The sequence below is a fragment of the Leguminivora glycinivorella genome, chromosome 10 (genome assembly GCF_023078275.1).
Source record: "Leguminivora glycinivorella isolate SPB_JAAS2020 chromosome 10, LegGlyc_1.1, whole genome shotgun sequence".
In the NCBI taxonomy this organism is placed as follows: Eukaryota; Metazoa; Arthropoda; class Insecta; order Lepidoptera; family Tortricidae; genus Leguminivora; species Leguminivora glycinivorella.
In genome coordinates, this window is record NC_062980.1 from 5,825,588 (window position 1) to 5,850,360 (window position 24,773).

At 35.9% G+C, this 24,773-nt stretch overlaps 1 protein-coding gene and 1 long non-coding RNA gene across 4 annotated transcripts; both read right to left on the reverse strand.

The window, feature by feature from the left end:
* Positions 1–1,183: 1,183 nt before the first annotated feature.
* On the reverse strand, positions 1,184–24,773 carry LOC125230115 (dynein regulatory complex protein 10-like). 2 transcript variants are annotated; one of them, XM_048135142.1, is made up of 11 exons: positions 24,691–24,773; positions 24,136–24,265; positions 22,322–22,566; positions 21,898–22,005; positions 21,774–21,791; positions 21,221–21,383; positions 20,806–20,941; positions 19,891–20,040; positions 19,393–19,522; positions 2,724–2,894; positions 1,184–1,498 (listed from the first exon to the last, which is right to left on the reverse strand). In XM_048135142.1, exons 2-11 carry the CDS (start codon positions 24,263–24,265, stop codon positions 1,250–1,252), a joined length of 1,500 nt encoding a protein of 499 aa, XP_047991099.1. In that variant the 5' UTR covers positions 24,691–24,773; the 3' UTR covers positions 1,184–1,249. The 2 variants fall into 2 exon arrangements, with proteins under 2 accessions (XP_047991099.1, XP_047991100.1); XM_048135143.1 differs by lacking the exon at positions 21,774–21,791.
* On the reverse strand, positions 6,604–10,962 carry LOC125230138. Of its 2 annotated transcripts, XR_007177494.1 has the most exons (6): positions 10,356–10,962; positions 9,781–9,897; positions 9,319–9,439; positions 9,008–9,077; positions 8,449–8,544; positions 6,604–6,761 (listed from the first exon to the last, which is right to left on the reverse strand). It is a non-coding gene; the product is annotated as an uncharacterized LOC125230138 (long non-coding RNA). The 2 variants fall into 2 exon arrangements; XR_007177495.1 differs by lacking the exon at positions 10,356–10,962 and having other exon boundaries at positions 9,781–9,947.

Below are 24,773 nucleotides of genomic sequence, written 5' to 3' on the forward strand. Positions count from 1 at the left end.
TCCCCCCCCCTCTAACTTTTGAACCATAAGTTTAAAAAATATGAAAAAAATCACAAAAGTAGAACTTTATAAAGACTTTCTAGGAAAATTGTTTTGAACTTGATAGGTTCAGTAGTTTTTGAGAAAAATACGGAAAACTACGGAACCCTACACTGAGCGTGGCCCGACACGCTCTTGGCCGGTTTTTTTTGTACTAAGCATGCAATAGTTAACGCTCCGTTTCGTATCGTAGTAATTTCCCTTCATCGCTCTTTCGTATTCGCGTGATAGAATAGAGCCAATGAGGAGGCACACTGACATGTTATCCCGCCAGGCGGCGCCTGTGCAAGTGTCTAGGTATGTCAATGTCACTGTCATTCATATGTGTGAGAGAGAGAAAAAATATTATCTTCTCGCTCTCACGTATGAAATTCTTTATCTGTGCAATGCAAGTGCAAATTACTAATAGGGTGGCGCCATCTGTCATAACCTTTGAGTGTGAGATATTTTAATTGGAAGCTCCGGCTCGGCTGTGGAATGAGCTCCCTGCCGAGATATTCCCGATCAACTACAGTATGGAGTTCTTCAAAAAAGAAGTGTACAAGTTTCTAATAAGTCGGCATCGTGCATGTGACATCCCTTGAGTTGCAGGCGTCCCTAGGATACGGTGAATGCTTTCCATCATACGGACCGTATATGACCACGAAGCGTCAACGATTTTAAGTTATGCCTATTAGAGGCCCTGATACGCTACAATATGGCTATTTTATGGCACATACCTGCAATTTTCTCAGATTCATCTTGATCCGTCAACTGCGAAGTGATGCTACTGCTGTTCCCTGTGGTCTCAGACGGACTCTCAGATACAGATTGGAATGATTCACTCATCGTTATAAAATATGATACAGAAGATTATCAAAATGGTATAGTGTAAGAAATATGAATAGCAAATCTATAAAAATAAATCCTTAAAAAACTCCATAAAAACTTATAAATGCTTTCAAAGCAAAACAAAAATGACACTGTCAGTGTCGTAAATTTCAAGATTTGTCAAGTATGTATGATGATTAAAAAATATATCCAAAAAGGCGGGAGCAGTTTTGTGAGTTTTACACCAAAAACTAAGAGATGTAAATTCAACGCTTTATTCAATAAAATATCTAAATATATTTGTTTTATGCCTTCAAAATCATAATAAGACTCACCTTCACTGTTTTAAACAAAATCTAAAAAAAATGACGAATTAACGTTTAACATGATCAATAAGCCATCACTTTTTAGCAGTCTTTTGTTTCTTTTTTGTATCTACGCTTTTGAACGGTTTCTTTATTTTAAGCTTATTATCTTTTATTAGAGGTTTGTTTATTTCAGGGTTATCATCATTTTTCTGCTCCTCATTCGTTTCAGGGCTGTGATCAGCTTTAACGACTTTGTTTAATTTTTTAGACATTTTCTTTTTCCGCAGCTTTTCAGCTTCTTCCTTTTCCAATTTCCTTTGCTGTTTTTGTAATTTCCAAAGCTGCAAATATATCTTCCATTAAGACGATACGGTAGGGGTCAATTCTCCATACAAACGCTCTCGACTATTTCCTCCCTGGTTTTTGAAGATAGAGGAATGATTTTTTCAACACAGATTGTTATTATTTTTATCTGTGTCAGACCGTTTTGATTTTTTTGATATTCTGCTTTTTAAAGATTCTAGAGCCAATCACAAATTTCCAAAAACGGCCTTTTTCATTGTGGCGCAAAAAAAGGTGTGATACTCAAGATTGGTAACAATTAACCAAAAAAGCTAAACGGTCCGACATAGATTATTTCATTGTTATTCAGATTCTCAAATTTCGTTCCGATTGATTAAGTTTTGAAGGAGGAAAGAGTCGAGAGCGGAACCTCGATTTTAAAGATTTTTTTGAAATATCTTTTGACTGAGTTGTTCTTAATGGACAATTTTTTTTCGATAAATCTAGTTAATAACACTTGTATATTTAATTTCCTTTTCATTTTAGCATTTTCGCTACCGTATCCTCTTAAGTAAACAGACACACAACGTGTATTTTAGTTACTGTATCCATCTTCGGACTTCATTATCAGACCGCGTTATTGATATGAATCATATGGCACCTATTATATGGTCAATACCAAAGTTATGAAGTCAATAAATAATTGAGTATTTTTTTATCTTGTTTTACAGATCGTTTAGAAAACGGACAAATGAAACTTTAAACAAATGCAAATAAATGTTGAAATGACTCATAATAATTGTAGCCTAAACCAGAAAATGTTAATTACCTAACACGTTTTGCTCTAACTGTACGTATTTGTATCTATTTATAGTATATATCCTACAATCAAATATAAACCACGAAAAAAAAACAAGTTATTGATTAAAAAAATCATTTATTAAGTACTTAGTTAATTACATTATTTGTCATTACGCTTTCTTCTTTCCCTTTTTACCTTTCCCTTTCTGCTGCGTGTAAAAAAAGAAATGAACACATGTAAGAAAGACATATATAGCTACAACCGGCAACAAATGTGGTTACGAAAGAGATCACTAAAAAAGATGTAGATAGATCATAGACGTACAATTTACGTTAGAAGCGTTCAACTTTTTAAACATTAATATTCTTTAATATTTTGCTTACAATATTAATAACTTATTTTTTATAATTTGACATACATATAAAAGGTATGTACATATTGTACATGTACATTACAGAGATATTGATTTCTGATTACATTACCTTCTTCTTTTCAGCTCTGTTGAGAAGGACTTTGCGCCAAGCCGACTGGATGACACGTGCAGCATGTTCTAGAAGGAACTTCTCCATCTTCAGTTTCATCTCTCTGTGATACTCTTCTTCTCTCTCCGCCATTAAGGGAATATACTCTACGTCCTGGAGTTTTAGTTTCTCCTGAACATGAAAGAAAACCTTTACGAACATTCTCGTAACTTATTTCTTAAATGAGCGTGCTATTGTTACTTTTGAAGGCCTCTGACTTAAATAACTTTAATTAAATTAGTATACATTTACTACGCCTCTTTGCTATCTCTGTTAAAGAGGCTGATCATAAGCCTTACCCACGTGTATGTTGGTGCTCGAGTCGTGGTGGTGATACTGATAATGAATTGATGATATTTTCAGTGTGCCTGCATGCGTGATGACACTACTCGTTGATCGTTCACATGTACACACACAGACATGGAAAAAAGATGCGCGACATCTACAATTGTGTGGGTTTAAGAACTTGCGACAAGCGTATTCAATACAAATCGCCCAGCATGTCTGGCCCCGTAGCCGAATGGCATTTCTACGACGCGAAACGAAAACTGTAACAGAACAAGCATCTATGACGAGGAAATGGACTCGTTATTACATATAAAACTTACGGCGAATCAACTTTTCCTTGACCAACTTTTTGGTGCATATTTCCTTCGGGATTTCATTGAATATTTTAACAAATAATATCTGCGAAGCTTTATCACATGTTTAGTTACGTCATCACTCATAAAATTCACTATTATTTGATGCACAACTTATTGGAAAAAGCTTATTTACAAACTATATTCACATGGATGGATTGTTGACATTGACAATCTGATCTGACAAACGAATGACGTTCCGATATTGCGTCTTGGTTCTAATTACAAGTCAGAGAGGTAATAATCACTGATATTGATTATTATACTTCCTGAATATATCATTCAATGTAACAATTAGGAACAAATGTGATCTTTCATTGCGAAGTTACTTACTAAATTGATTTAAACAATCTTTCACAAAATAATATTTACGTAAAAATATTTACGAAACACTCCACTATTGGACTACATAGGTAACAATATCAATAGCTCTGTCTCTCTCTAAAACACGTGCAAGCATGCAGATGTTACTACTGATAGGTAAACGATTATTTGCTGAGAGAACATGGACGTTAAATGTATAGGGTGTACGGCTTAGTAAACAAACCAGTCTCCATTATGTCCCCAGTAGGTCTCCAGTCTCCATTATGTCTCTGTTGTGTCTCCGGTATGTCTCCAGTCTCCAGTATGTCTCTGTTATGTCTCCATTGTGTCTCCAATATGTCTCCATTATGTCTCCAGTCTCCAGTATGTCTCTGTTATGTCTCTGTTAAGTCTCCAGTATGTCTCCGGTCTCCATTATGTCCCCAGTCTCTGTTGTGTCTCCATTAGATACTATAAAAGGGTCGGAGCGAGCCGACGCGCGTCATTCTTAAAATATCTACAAGACTAACAGTGTCTCTGGCTTTCGTGTGTTACTGGTGAGTGAAGTTGTTCTGCTATTATTTCTCTGTTTGTTTTTACTTGGAAATTATTCTAAGTGATTGTAAACTTTGAAATTGTGTCTCTGTTTGATTGTGCGGGGACAATATCGTCGTACAATTGAATTTAGACCTGTGGTGGAATTGCTTTACTGTCAGTTGTGGGGTTATTTTAGTGTCCTATTTATAGTGTAGTGTTACATTTAAATTGATGTGTATAGTGAAGTTTTCTGTGCTTTGTTTCATGAGTGCCGTTAAGCAATACAAAGACTGGGTCGATGTATGGCTGGTGCTTGGAGATAAGTCTGTGTTTGGTTTTGTAGGGAGTAATTCCTGCAAAACTAAGCTTAGATTATAGCACGTAAAGGAAACTTCACTCGTTTGTTTAGTTGGTCAGTAAAATTGAATTTAGTAATTTTCTATGGGGTTATTTTGTGAAAGTTATAAGCCAGATCATTGTTTGTGACAGACTGTTGTCCGGCTAGGCGCTTCTTCCCTTACGGTGTCAAATAAGAGGCGTTTAGGGGTCTTTTTGTTCCAAGTGGAGGGCTTGGGCGCCTTATTTATACTTACAAAAGGCGTACTTTCTCACCGGTCTCAAAGAGTCCAACTGTTAGATGGAAGTGAGGACTTTCACGATTGACGAAAGACATTAGGAGTAATCCTTGCTCACTGAAGTCGGCAGTATTTGAGGCTGGGGTCCTATATATATTTATATTTATTTACTCGGTGCTCTAGTCCATGCTGGCGTTGGCCGCTGGGGATTTCGGTTGTGATCGATCCACATCTAAGTAAAGTTGATCGCAGCTGGGTCTCTCATGTGGCTGGTACCGGTGTGTCCTAGAATACTGGATATATACACGGATAGGGCGATCTACTCTCTGCTACCCTAGCCCGCGGGCAAAAGCAGAGGGGGGGATCTAACCAACACAAGCCTATAGGTTGCCTATCTCAGCTTCGCTGGCTGAACTGTACAGCTCTAGTAGGGATACACTTGCGCATATTCTGAACACAAGATCTATGGTAAGTGATGGTCTGTGTTTCAGATATGCTAGAGTAGGGAAAACGATAGGACTAGGGTAAAGTCACACACTATTTCTATGAAAGTAGAGTTCTTTTATGATTGGTCTTGGAATATAATTGGTCAACGTGTATTGTGGAGAAATAATTTAACTACTACTATTTATATGGTTTAAATGGACTTTAAATGTGGTGTTTACTATCTTAAAATATGTGGTAAAACTGGTAATTTATAAAATCTCTTATTACTTAATTTATTTGAGTGAAATTAATAATTGTGGTAGCAATTTCTGATTTTTCGGTGTGGCTGCGGGACACTTAGTGTTGCTAACTAGGTTTTTCAAGGTAAATTCTATCAAGTTGGTTAGAGAAACAAACTATTCTTTGGAATAAAAAGCATAAGTTTGTTATAGGGCCCAGTGGCATGCGAGCGCCGTCCACTGATGGAAAGTCAAAAGCTTAGAAAAGTTAGTAGACTTGCTTAGTTCTTATAAAAGTTAGCGACTGCTCGGTGTTTCGATAAAACATTAGAAAGATCGAGAAGTTATGGTCTATTAGCAGTATTGGGGAACGGGGGGTTTAGCTAGTGAAAAGAAACAAAATAAAAAAGGGGTTAGTTTGTAGATAGATAGCCCTTCAGGCTTACTTGCTTAGGATGCCCGATAATGTGGTTTGATTGGGCCTAAGGATTCCAGACGGTATCGCAAGTTCTCACCCCAAACCGGAATCGAAAATAGAGCGTAGCCGATGTTTTCTAAAATATTTTTTAATATTTATTTCATGTAAGTTTCACTCACTAATTTCTATACTAAAAATTTCTTCATTACGTCATTAATTTTCTCACTCATAACTTTCTAGGCCTAAATCTGATAAAATACTCTTCTATAACACTATATTTTTATGCTACAATAACCTTTATTCTTCTTTAAAATATAAATAAATAAAATTTTAAAAATTAGTCAAAAATACAGCTGATACTCATTAAAGGATCTAGGTTATCGCGGTTCACGTCGAAGGGTTCTACTTATTCACGCTAGACGATCACAAGGCCAAATTTACGGGGTATATTTAAAGGGGGGTTAGCTATACTGTTGGTTAGCCAAGTAAGTAAGTAAATAAATAAGGTGAGCGGACATTTCAGTTACATTTGGTTCCGTGACCAAGGGATCTAAGATGTGCTCTGTAGAACACATCTTGGATACCAAGGTTTATAAATAAATAATAGGAATTAGCCTTACCAGGCTACATTTGTTGTTGTGAAAACGAGTGGGTGTGCTGTATTTCTTGACTTATTTCATCTCTAAATAAAACTCATATACCTAATATTTTTATTCAATCGCTATTTCATAAAAACTAAAATAACTTTATCGTTAATAAACAAGTCTGTAGTATTTTCTTCCATTGTTCATTCTTGCCGCGTTCCGAGCGAAGTCATGCATCAGTACAGAACCAATGATATTTTCGTTTTCCTTTGGTACCTGAAAAATAAAAAAAAATAAATTAAAATAGCGTAGTAAACATAGACAAAATCTATTTCTAGGAAATTAACTCATAATCGTAGTGGTTGAACTAAATATCGTCCCGATTAGGCCATTTGATTTGCATTGCTACGTAGCAATTGTTGGCATTGGCACATCTTGACGTTCCTTTGCGCCTGTGCGTAGTACTATTATTTATTCTGTGTCTTAATGTATGTTTAATGGCTGTTGTATAGGCGGGGCTAGTACGTAAAATACTAGGTACTTATAGAAAAAATATTCATGTACCTAAAATAAAAGAAGGCGCGGAGCTGTAGTAGTTTAGAAGAGTTTCCCACCTAGTAATCGGAATTGGAAACATAAGTGTGTACACTATGTATAATAGCAATAGAATTTCATGTCAAAACAAATTGTGCTCTATCGGCCTAGTACATTTTCATAGCAGGTTCTGCCATCTTCAGGGCTATTTTGAAAGCTTTACATCACGTTTGCGCTTTACATTGGAGATCGGATAGCTTCGATGCTGTCTTATATAGTCCATGAACACTCTCTGATGTTATGTATGTTCCTGGAAGACGTCTGTTATACAGAATTTCATTTATAGGCAGGATAACTACTAGTTAGGACAGTAAGTAGGTCGTTATCATAATCTAGGTGTAAGACTATATTATCTCAGATAACCTAGGATACCTAAGCCCTAGATTTAAGACCTAGTAATACAAGAAGATAGGCTCTAGTCTAATGGCTATGGGGGCGCGATTATTCATTGTCGCGCTGAAGTACAATATTATATGGGGCGTCCCGCCATTTTTCTATGAATGCTGAATAGCTACACGCATGTGGTACTATGACAAGTACACCCTTCGATGGATGGTTTGTTTGCATTTCAGTTGTAACTCTATAATCTATAAATTGGCTCACAGGATTTCATACATCATACAATAATTTGGCATATTGTTTGTACGGTTTGTACCAAATATTGTCACTGTAGTGCAGCCGTGAGAAGAACAGGTTTCTGTCTGTTAAGATATACGTATTAATCATGTTAGGACTAATTTAGTTCATTAGCTTATAAGTCATCATATATTTTCATATTACATCCGTAGTAAACAAGCATATGTCCCTCTTGATGGTGAGAGGTCACCATAGCCTATATCTGCCAATTATTTCAATAAATTAAATCCACTGTACGAATTTCAACTTTCTATACGCATATATTTTTACTGTAGTAACACAAATAAGTATGTATGTATAAACAAGATTTTCAATAGCTTCATATGACATGAGTTCGATACCTCACATGATAAGCTGTAGGCTAGTCTAAAATAGTAAGTGTAAAACCATACAATCATTATGTTCGGTAGATTGTGTACACAGCTTTTATACAATATTACACAAGTCAGGAGTATGCCAACATACTGTACTTCATTACAACCATGTCAAACATATCCTACGAAATATTAGCATTACCGGCATCTGGGAGGTCGTACCTCGCCATACCTTAACTCCACCACTGCTTGATCATTGTCACAATTGCTTAATGAATTTCATGAAAATTGATTGAAATTTGTAATATTCCTGTTAAGTAGGCATAGATAATAAGCACTATTATCTTTATAAAACCATATTTTACTGAGGTTCAGAAATCGTATGTAGTATGTGGTACGCATTAAGTATGTAAACTTACCTAACATGACCGGGTCCAGTCTGATTGTCGGATTACTTTGTTGTTCAGTAACATTGAGCATGAGCTGGTAGTGTAGATCAGTGAGCCTTTAGTACACTGAAAGGAAATAGTCAGACATTAGAAATTTTCATATATTATAGAATAAGAAAAGGGTTTTGTTTTAGAGTTAGGTTCTGCCAAATAGGGTTCAATATTATTTCATTTATCTACTCACGGGGGCGCGTCCCTTAATTTTGGAACTAAGACACGCCCGTGAGAAATATTGTGTCAGAAAATACAAAGTATACAGCAAAATTTACAAAAAAAAAATATTAAAAAGTTTGAGAACCTCTGCCTTGCAGTTCATAACTACATGAGTTAGTACATAAATAAGTTAGTAAGAAGTTTGCTTAGCCAATAAAATGAGGATGAGTCAGTTAAGTTTGATTTTTACCCGGTAGCTCATGCCTCGCCGTCTTGCATACTTCGCTTAAATTTTCTAGATATAATATTAAGGCCATGAGCTGCTCACTTTTAAAATTTAATAATTAGAATGTGTTATTATAATATAACATAGTACCTTTCATCTATATGAAGACAGTAGATATATGAAAGAAGGACCGGGCTGAAGCGGTGACTCCCGAGTAAAACTGAAATTGAAGATATGAAGGGGTTAGTTAAAATAGGGGATTAATTTTAGAAAACTTAGTTATAAGTATCACTAAGATCGCATATTTTCTATCTAGGGCATTCATGGTTCAGAAAAAAAAAGGAACGACCATATCCATTTTTCTAAGTAATGTAAAATTTCCTGCCGAGTCGTTTTACTCACTAAGTAGGGTTAATTAAGTTAAAAAGTAGCTTTTTAGTGGCAATGATACTTGTACTTACTTGACGATAGTGCAAAGACGGAGTACAGTCCATAAAGGACACACCGACAAATTCCTCGGTCAACCTGCATGTTGCCGACAGCTGGTTGATGTTCTTCAATGATGATAACCCATTTCATATACTGAAAATTAATACATACATTGTTTAAACTCAATGTAGCAGAAATAAAATCTATGCTAAGTCTGGATTTTTAGTCTACATAATTTTATTTAAGTATCAGACGTCAAGTTTTATCTTTGAAAAATACAAAATTAAAGTTTGGACAAGATTCAATGCTTATTTTTAAATGCCATGACATTCGTTTGAGGTCCTACAAATATTATTTTCCATAGCCCATAAGCCAGCGTTTCAGAAAAATAATTGAGAAGTTTATATGTTGGTACGGAAACAACGTTACAATTTCCAAGAACAGTTAGGTAGCCTAGATCAAATAAATTAGTCGAACATATTTTTAATGCTTACCGTTTAACCAAGGTATGTTCAGTTTCTATAAATATTGATTTCCATAAATTTGTGGCAGATGTGTAGAAATATCGGGCATTGTAAACTTTCCAGAGAAATTCCAATTAGATGTTGAAACTGAAAAATCGAACAACCATGTAAACCTCATTGAAAGTAACAAATATATTTTGTTAGTTAGGCCTATTTCACATACATTTAGATCCTCTTAGGGAATGTGAAAGTCAGAAATTAACGTGGGAAATTTACTATAATTAACTTATCTGACGACAGAACAATGAAATAAGCAACATTTCACCATATATATTCGGTCTAGTCGTTGTAGTATGTTCTGCCGGGTTTCGAAAACACATCAAATAATAAAATTGGTAAATTGGTAAATGGGTTAAATTGTAGCGTAGGCGAGAGGCTGGCAACCTGTCACTGCAATGTCACAGTTTCGTTTTCTTTCAACCCCTTATTTGCCAAGAGTGGCACTGAAGCTTTAGTTGTTTCATGTGCTCTGCCTACCCCTTTATGGGATACAGGCGTGATTGTATGTATGTATGTATGTATCAAATAATAAAACAAAAGCTTACCTTTTTTTGCAAAGCTGCTTTTGGAGAAGGCAATTGTTCACTTTATTAGTAGAGACATAGCCCGATAAGACATCCTATACATGGGCTGTTTGCTCATTAGATCATGAGTATGAGCACTAGATTCTTCTATTATCTTGATGAGAAACACAACTAAACACATGTCCATTGCATTCACGTTTTTTTTTCCCAACACGAACGTTCATATTGTACATAAAATAATGTCATGTCAATTTCGTAACCTCACTTTCGTTATCGGAAAATTACATTGCAATTGCAGTTCGGAGTTCAATTTGATAAAACAGGCTCACTTTGTCGACAAAATTATTTAAAAGTAACGCGTGTTTAGGGCAAATAATGTTTTGTTTGCATTTTCTTAGTTTGCAAAATGACAAAATGGCGAGTATGGACGGCTCATGACCGGCGTCGGCGCCGAATTGCCTGTCGGTTGTTTAAGCCGATTAAAATAAAGCAGATATTTAAATAATTCTAATTGTAGATCACGTAATTAATGACGAGCTTATAGAAAACAAAAACGGATCTGCTATTCTTTCGCGAATAGAGCGGTTTGGCGATAAACATGGCAGGTAGATTAGAGAAAATAATTTAACCACAGATATCATATATCTTCGCCAAAAGGTGTTCTATCGGTGACATTACACAAACTATCATTGTTTTTAAGTTGGTACGCTTGATCGGTCATACAATTTTCGACAAAAGATATTCAGTAATTCAGTAATTTATTGTCCGGTGTTGTCATTTACAAAACCTTACTTCACTTTTCTCTACTTCATTATAGTAAAATTAATACAATAGGTGTATTTAAATACAAAAGATTTTGTTAATTTAATTTTCTATTGCTTAAATCACATCAAACTATTCAAGTTGTGTAGATTCTGAACGGTATTTTGTAAATAGGGCCTAACACATGTCCCCTTACAAGTGCGGTCCGACCGTCTGTTAGATCCTTAAAGAATCTCACAATATATTTTTAATCTGGTCACACTTTTGTAAACCGATGCGCACACGCAATTTCCTACGCATAAAGGCAAACCTACACGATAGTTTTCGTTCGATTTCAATAAATTATGAAAAAAAAAAAATCAATTATATATTTCTAATAACTAGTCAAATATTTGAACATTATGATAGGCTAAATTTATGATATCAAATAATTGTTTTGTTGATTTAATGTTTGTGACTACACAAAACACTTTAGTGTGTTTACAATGAAAATACGCCTTATACGCCCATGAGGACAATTGTAAAAGAAAAAAAAAACGGTTAAGGATGACAATATTGACAGTGACAGTTCCTTACGAAAAAAATCTGAGCGCGAAGTTATTAAATTTTATTTAAGAAAACGATTTCACAGAAATTACAGTGTTGTGTAGCTTCCAATAATTAGTATAGTTGATTGTGTAGAAGCACGTGTGATTTTTAGTGACGTCTTATTATCAGACGAAGAGAAATGTTAACTACGGTTTGAAACGAAGAGCTCTGTTAGTGAAAACATAGTAATTTCAATTAGTTTTAGGCCATAATTAGTTAGTTAAAAGAAGGTGTTAGTGCAATAGTGCAAGACTTGAGTACATGGAGACAGAGTTAGCAACAGTTTGGACGCGAAAAATATGAAGTGAACATTGAGATATTTCGTGGGACGTTCGAGTTGAAGTACCCGGCTTTTGATGTCAACTAACGGAGGAGTAAGAGTTTTTGAGCCTGGTCTCATACCTGCTCATAGGACCAATGTGTTACTGAAGAATTTCAATATGATTATGTTGTTAGTGGTGCCATATTATGCCACACTAAACAGAAGAATGGAACAGAAATGCCGATCAAGAAAAATACATATATGTAAGTGTTCAAAACCCCAGTTAATTTACCCTACGAGTATTTTTGTTTTATCAAGCAAACAAGACGGAGTTTTATAGTCTGCAGTAATTTTTGAGTTAGAAAAATTAAAGTCACTTAGCGATCAGACATCATATTTGAGGAAAATGACAAAAAAAATAAATTGTAGGTGAACGTAAATGAGACGTACGTCTCATATGGTTAAAGTACCTAGATGGTCCTGCAACCTTAGTTGGCATATTTTTTTTTTTTTGGAAAATATTTTAACGCTTGTGATTTTTATTTTATCTTTCCCTCTGTTTATTGGAAGTCTTTAACTTAACTTTAGTTTTAACCTAAGATAGATTCTTACCACAGCAGTGTTCTGTCATTGAACATAGTGGATCAGCGGGGACGGTGGAAACATGCGGTGAAAACTTCAGTGTGTGTTTAAGTGCATGCTTAGTAACGCTAGTGAAATAACAAGTGTTTATGATATTCGATTTATGCAATATTTTATTTTTTGACCAATGATTGGACAAATAAGGACTAGCCAACTTTAGAGATGAAGAAATATTCATTGGTTTCAAGTTACTTGCTGTGTTCAAAAATAAGTAACTGGATCTTTTGCGGTTATGCTGATTGTGATCAAGTGTGCAACGTGTCTTCGGAAGAGGTTTCATGGTGTCCTGGGTTATGACACCGACTGAGAAGAGAATAGTTAGGAAGATCTTGAAATATTACCTACTTGCGTCGGACCAGGGCCAGTGGAAATGCCTCTGAGGAGGGTCAGCAGGATTTAATCATCATCATTAGCTACTCAAGAACTCATCATAGAACTAGCCAAGTATGAAGGAGAAAAAAGGAAGAGAGACACCATGACCAAGTTTCTCAGCCCATTGTCGTGTTTGTTAACAATTTTCTAAGTTTGCTGCAGCTGCAAATGCCATGAAGAAGGAATAAATTGTCTGAGGTTACAAAAGACTGTCGGGGCATGTTTTACAATATTGAAGACACGGACATAGAATAGGACAATACAAGTTTTAAGCTCGTTTCAAGAAAAATTCATTATTTTGTTATATTATTATCCAATCAAATAAAAGTATTTTGAACCTACTTATGACATCATTTTGTATTTTATCATAAGGCAATTAAAACCAAAATAAAATTTTGCAGATAGTTTGAAAAAAAAAAAAGGGAATATATTTTATCAAAACCACATCAAATTTGATGTTACATTATATTTTACAAAAAATATCAAAACCATATCAAAATTAAGGATACATCATATTTTGCGGGAAAAAATTGAAAATATGAAAACCACTTCAAAACTGCAATTACTTTTTTTTTTTGCAAAATTGTATTATGCGTTTATTATGAACATTACATGATGTGTAATGTAAATTCTATGAGTACATTGGTTACAAGTCAATGACTTCTTAGTAAAGAATGTTTATTTATTGCGACAAACTTATGTGGAACATTATTATTTTTCTTTCTTATCATCATCATCATTATCATTATTTTAAACGTGTCATGATTTCTTCAAAATTTTATTGAGATGCAGTGTTATTATTATAGGGGTGGTAGAAGTCAAAATTTTGTCTGAAATTAATTTTATTTCTATAGTGATCTGTGTGATAAAGGGCTTTATTGGCTAGCACATCGTATAGTTTCTCTGTCATTTAGTAGTTTCGTTCCTAGGATTATAAAATGGTGTATGGTGGATGTAAATTTATAATACGGATTTTTTTTTATTATCTAGATAAAGAAGTCGGTTCATTATATGGACAACAATTTTTTTTTTTTAAATCTTTATTTTGTAAGAAGAATGTATTGGATATACATTGTATGGTTAGATTATTTTAATATAACAATAACTGGACATCATAGTAGCTAGTCTGCCTGGGGTAGACGTTAGGAAAATCGAGATTGGTGGAAAAGCTATTTTTCATTTCAGTTATTACAGTTAGCAGTGATATTTATTATTTATGCGTTATCATTTATTACATTATATAGGGTGGTATACTGTACAATATCGGTAATCACCAGTGCAGATCCTCGTTTCTAAGCATAACTCGGTCAGTATTTTGTTCTACAAAGATCGGAGTAGGGAGGGCTACTATTTTGTTTAAGTGACTGTACTTTTATAAATTTTTTGCATTTTATGCTATCAATTTTGCATTGAGGAATGTAATAATGAACAAAAGACAGGGAAATTGAATACAGGGTAGAATCCTTACAGTGATTGACTGTGAAATAAAAGATGTTTACATAAAATGTAACATTTTGTTTCGTACGAACATTTTATTTTTAGTATGTGCATCAAACAATTTTCACACATTGTCAAATTGTTTGCGGTTAGTAATTACTTTATAAAATTAAATATAGATGTATAAAATGAAACCTATCATAAATAAATTGAAATTTTCTTTGCCTTCGAGTCAGGGTAGAGTAGGGTAAAATGGGATAGGTAAACTTTTAAAATTATTATCTAGTTTCTATTTCTATTTTTATTCTTTATTTTGATTACTTTTAAAAGCGCTGGCTTTCTGTAAACAATCGAGTGAAAGCGTAATTGAGGAGGAATGAACGAGTGTATGTGTATTGTGTATAAGTTAGAGGTGATGAATGCTTATAGATGTATGTTTGATAGATTGAATGGCTGGATATGACGGATGTAAGATATGAAAGTGTGTCTCGAATGTTTTATTTTATGGAATGAGTGGATTGATGCAGACAGACAGCGCTGGAAAGTGGTCAAAACTAGTTTGGTCGGAATTTGCGGGGAACAAACAAGGGGGGGAATTTTGGGAACACATTAATCATAAAATTCTTATTGGTTAGGTTAAAATCCAATGGATTCGACCCATTTCAAGGGTAGTTTTTTATGATTACTACTACACAAGGTAATAAGACCCATACGAAAACCACACACCTCATCTTGAATGGGATGTATTTGACAATCGACATATTTAAGGGCCGATATCGTCTAGTGAGAACGAGGCTCTTTTCAATAATTGTTTCCTTGTTATGTTTTCCAATTGTGGAGTTTAGTATCATCAAATCATTTCTTCATTTGATCATGATATGGTACCAAGTTGAGGTGTATGCATGCATGAGGTGTGTGCATGTATGCTTATGTCATTTAAGGTTTGTTTTATAAAAAAAAAACACATCCAAACAAATCTTAAGTCAGTATATTTTATTCAAGTATGAGACATGCGCCAAAGCATGTGGCTGGAGTGATTAGGTAGAGAAATTGGTTTGAGTTCCGACAATGGAGATTGAAGGCTCTGGACTTACAATGAGAGCTCTAAAGGTTTCTTCGTAATTGCGTGGGAAGTTATTGTGAACTCGTTGAAATTATTACGATAATTATTCCGGTCCAACAGTGTGGATGGAATGAATATTCGCCGCGACCGGGGAACGAGCTAGCAAGAACGGGTTAGTAGGACCTATCAGATTCACAACCTGATATCCCTGGCGGTGCGTGGACTCTGGGAAAGGAGTTCTCATGGTTCATTGTCGAGACTCTGATGAGCTGATTTCAAAACTGAGTCGCTAGCAGTCGTATAGTATTGGAATACACACCACACAATTAGAAATGGGGGGGGATATTTCCGACTGATCTAGAGATATTTTTCTTTTATTCAATTTTATTGCTTCTTTTGCTAAATAAGATTGGATTTTTTTACTAACCACTTTGTATTTTGTAAAAGAAATCCAATCTGGGGGCGAGTTGTAACAGAACAAGCATCTATGACGAGGAAATGGACTCGTTATTACATATAAAACTTACGGCGAATCAACTTTTCCTTGACCAACTTTTTGGTGCATATTTCCTTCGGGATTTCATTGAATATTTTAACAAATAATATCTGCGAAGCTTTATCACATGTTTAGTTACGTCATCACTCATAAAATTCACTATTATTTGATGCACAACTTATTGGAAAAAGCTTATTTACAAACTATATTCACATGGATGGATTGTTGACATTGACAATCTGATCTGACAAACGAATGACGTTCCGATATTGCGTCTTGGTTCTAATTACAAGTCAGAGAGGTAATAATCACTGATATTGATTATTATACTTCCTGAATATATCATTCAATGTAACAATTAGGAACAAATGTGATCTTTCATTGCGAAGTTACTTACTAAATTGATTTAAACAATCTTTCACAAAATAATATTTACGTAAAAATATTTACGAAACACTCCACTATTGGACTACATAGGTAACAATATCAATAGCTCTGTCTCTCTCTAAAACACGTGCAAGCATGCAGATGTTACTACTGATAGGTAAACGATTATTTGCTGAGAGAACATGGACGTTAAATGTATAGGGTGTACGGCTTAGTAAACAAACCAGTCTCCATTATGTCCCCAGTAGGTCTCCAGTCTCCATTATGTCTCTGTTGTGTCTCCGGTATGTCTCCAGTCTCCAGTATGTCTCTGTTATGTCTCCATTGTGTCTCCAATATGTCTCCATTATGTCTCCAGTCTCCAGTATGTCTCTGTTATGTCTCTGTTAAGTCTCCAGTATGTCTCCGGTCTCCATTATGTCCCCAGTCTCTGTTGTGTCTCCATTAGATACTATAAAAGGGTCGGAGCGAGCCGACGCGCGTCATTCTTAAAATATCTACAAGACTAACAGTGTCTCTGGCTTTCGTGTGTTACTGGTGAGTGAAGTTGTTCTGCTATTATTTCTCTGTTTGTTTTTACTTGGAAATTATTCTAAGTGATTGTAAACTTTGAAATTGTGTCTCTGTTTGATTGTGCGGGGACAATATCGTCGTACAATTGAATTTAGACCTGTGGTGGAATTGCTTTACTGTCAGTTGTGGGGTTATTTTAGTGTCCTATTTATAGTGTAGTGTTACATTTAAATTGATGTGTATAGTGAAGTTTTCTGTGCTTTGTTTCATGAGTGCCGTTAAGCAATACAAAGACTGGGTCGATGTATGGCTGGTGCTTGGAGATAAGTCTGTGTTTGGTTTTGTAGGGAGTAATTCCTGCAAAACTAAGCTTAGATTATAGCACGTAAAGGAAACTTCACTCGTTTGTTTAGTTGGTCAGTAAAATTGAATTTAGTAATTTTCTATGGGGTTATTTTGTGAAAGTTATAAGCCAGATCATTGTTTGTGACAGACTGTTGTCCGGCTAGGCGCTTCTTCCCTTACGGTGTCAAATAAGAGGCGTTTAGGGGTCTTTTTGTTCCAAGTGGAGGGCTTGGGCGCCTTATTTATACTTACAAAAGGCGTACTTTCTCACCGGTCTCAAAGAGTCCAACTGTTAGATGGAAGTGAGGACTTTCACGATTGACGAAAGACATTAGGAGTAATCCTTGCTCACTGAAGTCGGCAGTATTTGAGGCTGGGGTCCTATATATATTTATATTTATTTACTCGGTGCTCTAGTCCATGCTGGCGTTGGCCGCTGGGGATTTCGGTTGTGATCGATCCACATCTAAGTAAAGTTGATCGCAGCTGGGTCTCTCATGTGGCTGGTACCGGTGTGTCCTAGAATACTGGATATATACACGGATAGGGCGATCTACTCTCTGCTACCCTAGCCCGCGGGCAAAAGCAGAGGGGGGGATCTAACCAACACAAGCCTATAGGTTGCCTATCTCAGCTTCGCTGGCTGAACTGTACAGCTCTAGTAGGGATACACTTGCGCATATTCTGAACACAAGATCTATGGTAAGTGATGGTCTGTGTTTCAGATATGCTAGAGTAGGGAAAACGATAGGACTAGGGTAAAGTCACACACTATTTCTATGAAAGTAGAGTTCTTTTATGATTGGTCTTGGAATATAATTGGTCAACGTGTATTGTGGAGAAATAATTTAACTACTACTATTTATATGGTTTAAATGGACTTTAAATGTGGTGTTTACTATCTTAAAATATGTGGTAAAACTGGTAATTTATAAAATCTCTTATTACTTAATTTATTTGAGTGAAATTAATAATTGTGGTAGCAATTTCTGATTTTTCGGTGTGGCTGCGGGACACTTAGTGTTGCTAACTAGGTTTTTCAAGGTAAATTCTATCAAGTTGGTTAGAGAAACAAACTATTCTTTGGAATAAAAAGCATAAGTTTGTTATAGGGCCCAGTGGCATGCGAGCGCCGTCCACTGATGGAAAGTCAAAAGCTTAGAAAAGTTAGTAGACTTGCTTAGTTCTTATAAAAGTTAGCGACTGCTCGGTGTTTCGATAAAACATTAGAAAGATCGAGAAGTTATGGTCTATTAGCAGTATTGGGGAACGGGGGGTTTAGCTAGTGAAAAGAAACAAAATAAAAAAGGGGTTAGTTTGTAGATAGATAGCCCTTCAGGCTTACTTGCTTAGGATGCCCGATAATGTGGTTTGATTGGGCCTAAGGATTCCAGACGGTATCGCAAGTTCTCACCCCAAACCGGAATCGAAAATAGAGCGTAGCCGATGTTTTCTAAAATATTTTTTAATATTTATTTCATGTAAGTTTCACTCACTAATTTCTATACTAAAAATTTCTTCATTACGTCATTAATTTTCTCACTCATAACTTTCTAGGCCTAAATCTGATAAAATACTCTTCTATAACACTATATTTTTATGCTACAATAACCTTTATTCTTCTTTAAAATATAAATAAATAAAATTTTAAAAATTAGTCAAAAATACAGCTGATACTCATTAAAGGATCTAGGTTATCGCAGTTCACGTCGAAGGGTTCTACTTATTCACGCTAGACGATCACAAGGCCAAATTTACGGGGTATATTTAAAGGGGGGTTAGCTATACTGTTGGTTAGCCAAGTAAGTAAGTAAATAAATAAGGTGAGCGGACATTTCAGTTACAAAACGAAACGCCGCGAAAGGTAGTCTGGCTCTGTCGCGCCAATACGCAAGAGCGATTCTTTTCGTGAGCGTTTGTGCATTCGGCTACGCACGCAGGTCTCGTTCCTTCCTATTTCCTATACTCGTATCTGTTGATCAAACACAACACGGATAGCTCTCGGTGTTGGATACTATGAAAAGACGCCGTGATGTGCAATTTTTGTCTGACATTAACATTTATCTAACCATTGGTTAAATTTTGATACTGTACAGAAGCTTTTTTCCTTATCTTTTACAAAAACTTTATAGACACAATACAATCTGCCAAGCATTGCCTACCGTCAGCGTTAGCCTTTAGATATTGTTACCTCTAGCTCCCGACACGCGCGCACTTCATCATCATACTTCTGCTGGAAGTCATCCAGCTCTATCTGCTTGTCCGTCATCTCAAGGTCATACTTCTTGATCCAGGAGAGCAGCTGTGTCTCCACTTTCAACCTTGAGAGTTGGTATAATTAAAGATATATGTACCTAAAATAGGATGCTCTGCTAACTTAGATTTTCTGATTTCATCTCATCAATTTTCGGTTTTAGTCAGAAACAAGAATTTTTGTCACTGTCAGTGTTATTCAACAGATTGTAAACAAATAGGAATAAATGATTAACTGGTGAAAGGGCAAAAGCAATAAGTTGTTTGTTTTGTTGCGGTTGGATCCTGCAAGGCTACATAAGATGCGGCTTACTCTGTCTCAACGTCTTTTGAACAAATTAAATTTAACCCAACTAACAAAACACAACAACAAATAAACCTGCAAGAAAAACATTCGAATGGAGGATAGCACGCAGGCTTGGCCTCCTCAACCAACCTGCGAGCTCTCAGCTTTTTTTCTTCCTGCACATGAGTTGCCAGCAAGGTTTTGTAGACGCGCGTTGTCTCTGCTTGCTCGTCTTGCAGGATGTCATTTTTCACGGCGTGCACGCGACTGGCCAGCACCATTTGACGTTCAGAATCCAAACTGAAAAAATTAAACAGTTATTGTGACAGGCAAGCATTTATGGTCGCGCGATAAATGATTTAGTTTACATCAGGCCGTCCCTATCGCACTATTTGACGACCGGTCTGGCTCAGTCGGTAGTGACCCTGCCTGCTAAGCCGCGGTCCTGGGTTCGAATCCCGGTAAGGGCATTTATTTGTGTGATGAGCACTGATATTTGTTCCTGAGTCATGGATGTTTTCTATGTATATAAGTATGTATTTATCTATTTAAGTATGTATATCGTCGCTTAGCACCCATAGTAGAAGCTTTGCTTAGTTTGGGGCTAAGTTGATCTGTGTAAGGTGTCCCCAATATTTATTTATTTATTTTTATTTGTAAGTGCCGATAGGAACTGCCAGATATTTTATCATTTATCGCGCGATCATGCTTATAATTATACGCCTGTACGGGAAGCACTATATAGTGCGATAGGGACGGCCTGCTATTTTATCGTCTATCGCGCGACCATGCTTCCCGTGCTGATTGCATTTATATCTTAGCAAGATGCGGAATCATACTTATATCATTAAATTAATAGCAAGGATAAGATCCGATTTGCTTACGGTACTTTCAAATCGTTTCCTGATCGCGGTCGAGTATATAAAATACACTCAAAAAGCACTCAAAGATTTTTATTTTTCTGGTTTTCCAGAAAGACAGAAAAACAACAGAAAAAGGAAGATTTACAAAACTATCTGAATTCCTTATTTTTTGGCTGTTTAGGTTTTTTTCTATAGGTCATACATTTTCTTTTTGATATCCTTGGAAGCTTCAGCCTGTATTTCTGTAAGCTCTTCCTGTAGTGACTTGATCTTCTGTCTTTTCTCTTCCATCGCTGCATCGAAGGCTTCTTTTTCAGCCTCCATTGCATCAGATTTTTCTGTAAAATAATGAACATAGGGGCATTTAATTATCTTCGGATCGTAGTACAGTCACTACCACAGTCATTTTTGGACACTTACTAATATGAATCTCACATGCTTCCACCAAACCGAACCGAACCTTAATTAGGTATCGAAGCTAAGAAATTATCTTAAATGTCAGAAGCCAACAAAAATCATAGCAATAATATTCAGTTATCAATTTGTCTTTTCTGTAGGCAAAACCAACAAAAGAAATCGCTTCCTTGTTCATAACTGCGCTTATAACTAAAATTTACCCTTAATACTCTTGATTAGTTTCGCATTCTGTGCCTCAAGCTTCTTCGTCTTTAGCTTGGTGGCCAGCTCCTCAGCCGCTGTGGTTGACAGCTGCCTCACCATCAGGTCTCGGAACTGCTCCAAGGTCACCAGACAGTCCAGGGATGGCGACATGACGCCACCCTGTTGATGTTAAGTACAGTACAGGAAAATAATTTTTTGGATGGCGTGTTGATAAGTCGAGATATTTTTACTGCAATTTTAATTTAGAACATATTTTAAGTTTTATGGTTCAATTTTGTTCCGTCCTTCCGACGGATTTATCAAGTTCCTCACGACTACCTACTTAGTACAAATTAGAAAAAAAGAAGTTAGACCTTTGCTTGGATCTGGTAGAAGACGCAGATGATTTTCATTTGTTTTTATGTGTTCCGCAAGTAGGTATATTTATGAGGAAAATACATATGTATATCATAATTATCATAATAGCTGTTGTGTGCGTTGTGTCGAGATAGTGGCGTTGATTGCGTATAGATGGCGTGGACAGTAACGAATTGTTTTAGAAATATTTACCTGACAGTCATGTTTCATCTGAAACAAAACAAATTATGTAATGTATTGTATGTAATATGATTTATGATAATTAATAAGTAAACACGTTAGCAAAATAGACATATTAAATAGTATTGTTAAGTACCTTATCCACCATTTCTTCGACTATAGGCTTCAGTGCAGGGTAGCTAAACATAATGTACATAAGGTGACCCAATTCAGGATTCAATCTGTTTTTCAGCGTACTTGCTCCCTGAAAATAACCATTTATATTAATATCAACTCAAAAACAGCTAGCAGTATTACATAGTGTCTAATTTTTTTTTTATTTTTTTTTATTAAATTTATGTTGACACTGTAGTTCATCGGGAATACCTCGGCAGGGAGCTCATTCCACAGCCAGAGCGTTCGTGGGAGGAAAAACTGTCTTTGGTCAATTCTAAATTTGCATGTGACTCCTTGCAATCCGTTTTATGTCACTAGTAGCATGCCGTATACAAAATGCTACCCAAATCTAATTTATGTTGAAAGAGAAGAGATTTTTTCTTCCATCCGCTTCTAAAACTTACACTTTTAATGTCCTCCAAAGCTTCCATATTAATAAAACTATTAGAATACACCGGCTTGTCATACTGCTCAAATATGAAGACCAGGTCATCCATGTTCTGACTAGACAGTATGGAGCTGAGGGTATGGAACTCCTTGACTAGGTTCGGGAGGCAAATGGCTAGCTTGGTCTTGTATACGCACTCGTCGAGGATCTTGGTTATGCGTTCTGTTTGGATTATGGCTTCTAAGTCCACGGGGGAGACAGCTGGAATTATTGTTAGTAGGAGTGAGTTATTTTTATTCTTCACACTTATAAAACGAGTGAAGGCAGGTCATACAAGATTAGCTGGAAGAGATCCCTTAAAGGGATAAGCTCGCCTTTGTATCTCTGTACCTACAAATTGTATATAAACTGTTGTACACAATAAAGTGATTACTACTACTATGGGAGGCGATGGCTGAGATATGCGGCATACTCGTGAACGGGTGCCCTCTGTGAAGACCGGCCTGTTTAAGCTTTCTGGAGCTGTTATAACTTAGTAACTTTAATTCTAATTTTTATTAAATTAGGACCACAGAACTTAATTTAGATAGAAGAAACAAATTCATATATTTGTATAGAGGCCGAGCGTGTCAAATTTTGTACTGAAGTTGATTCTTGCCTGTAATTTTAAATATGTCTCAGGCTCTTGATTGTTCATAATTTTTGTGTTGTTGCAATTGAATATCACGTAACGAGGCATTTTTTATGTTTTGGTTGACTTCAACTTACAAAAATTGACGCCCGAAAGCTGCAAGCTGCGAGTCTTTACGGACAACTCAGTGGATTTCACTGAGTTCATTTGACACGCTAAGTAAATATGTTTGCTTTATCTATGGTATATATGACATCTGTGATTAGGACACTTTGTTCGGTTGTCGTTTGTTTCCTTTCTTTTAGTGAATATTTTAAATATATGTTTTTTTTTTTTTTTTTTATTATAAATGGGCTTACTCTTGACCACAGACTAGCCAAAGGCAAAGACGTGGCCTACGATGGAGTGAGCTCGCCCAGAAGATGCCTGTTCACTCTTGATTTGAAGGTTGCCGGGTTATATGAGCTCGGAAATATAGCCGCCGGCAAGGAATTCCACTCCTTGGCAGTGCGCATAAGAAGAAGCAAAGCGCTTCGTGCGGATTCGTGGAATATCCACCAAGTAAGGATGGAGACCGGCCGTGCGTCTAAGAGTCCGATGGTAGAATGGGGACGGTGGAATAAGTTCGTGTAGCTCTTGAGCACACTCCCCGAAGTGCAACCTGTAAAACACCGACAGACTAGATACTGATACTGATCTAGATACTAGATTTTGACTCTTTGAGACTAATATACATCTCTAAGGAGAATTAGATTAAGTATACATTTTATCTTTAGTTGTGACATTTAGAGTCATTTGCACCTCTAAAGTAATTTTAGACTTTTTTTTGTATTTGTACTTTTTATATTTAGTGTAGTTCTTGGTTGTAATTCGACACTTAGAGACCTTCTACATCTCCAATTAATTGTATAGAGTTAACGTTAGTTAGAACTTAGAATTAGTATAAATGTTTATAGCGGGATGTGGGATATGCAATTATTATTTATGCGATTACTTACTCAAAGCTTGCGAAGTGAAATAGGAATAAAACTGTTAAAACGTATTAAGTATATACTCCTCCATTGTGGAGTCAAAATCATCTCTGGCGCTGGGATAGCCTTCACTAAACGCAGATCCGCTAGCGTAGACGTCAGTATCGTCAGGTCTATAAGTGTATTGCCCTGACTAATCCCCCACCTACATTTACTTGTGTTACTTACTCTCCTCCATAGTGGGGTCAAAGTCATCTCTGGCGCTGGGGTAGCCTTCACTAAACGCAGATCCACTGGAGAGTGACGTCATTGACGTAGGGGTAGCGGTAGAAGTGGATTGCCCTGATTGAACCTCCATCTAAAAAAACGTTGCAAGTAAAGTAAGGGATGTGTGCGACGTGAGACTTTGAAAACTTGAACATATAATTAAATTGAATATTTTTGCTGCTAAACCCTGTCAAAAAACGTTGATAACATGTAGGCTCTGCAAAATAAATCCCAATTTTGTTAAAAATGCACCACATAGATAAATAAACTCGGTATTGTTTAGCGTCGAAAACTTTTGGTAAGGCTTTTATTATAATTAGAAGAAAATGAAGCCATAATCAAATAAACCGGCCCTTAAACTTTTACTGTAACTGAAAATAACGATATATTCACATTTTTTAAATCTTTAAAGTAGGTACCTATAATCAGCGAAAGTGCTAATTAAGTTAGTTAAGTACTTAGTGACAGAAGTAGCGTAATTAACTAATTATCTATTTAATTGCGATTGATATTTACCTTTTAAGTCTGTTTCGTTTCACACGTTTAATATGTTTCAGTGTTCTGAAATCATCGGCAAAAGGTAATTACCTACATCATAG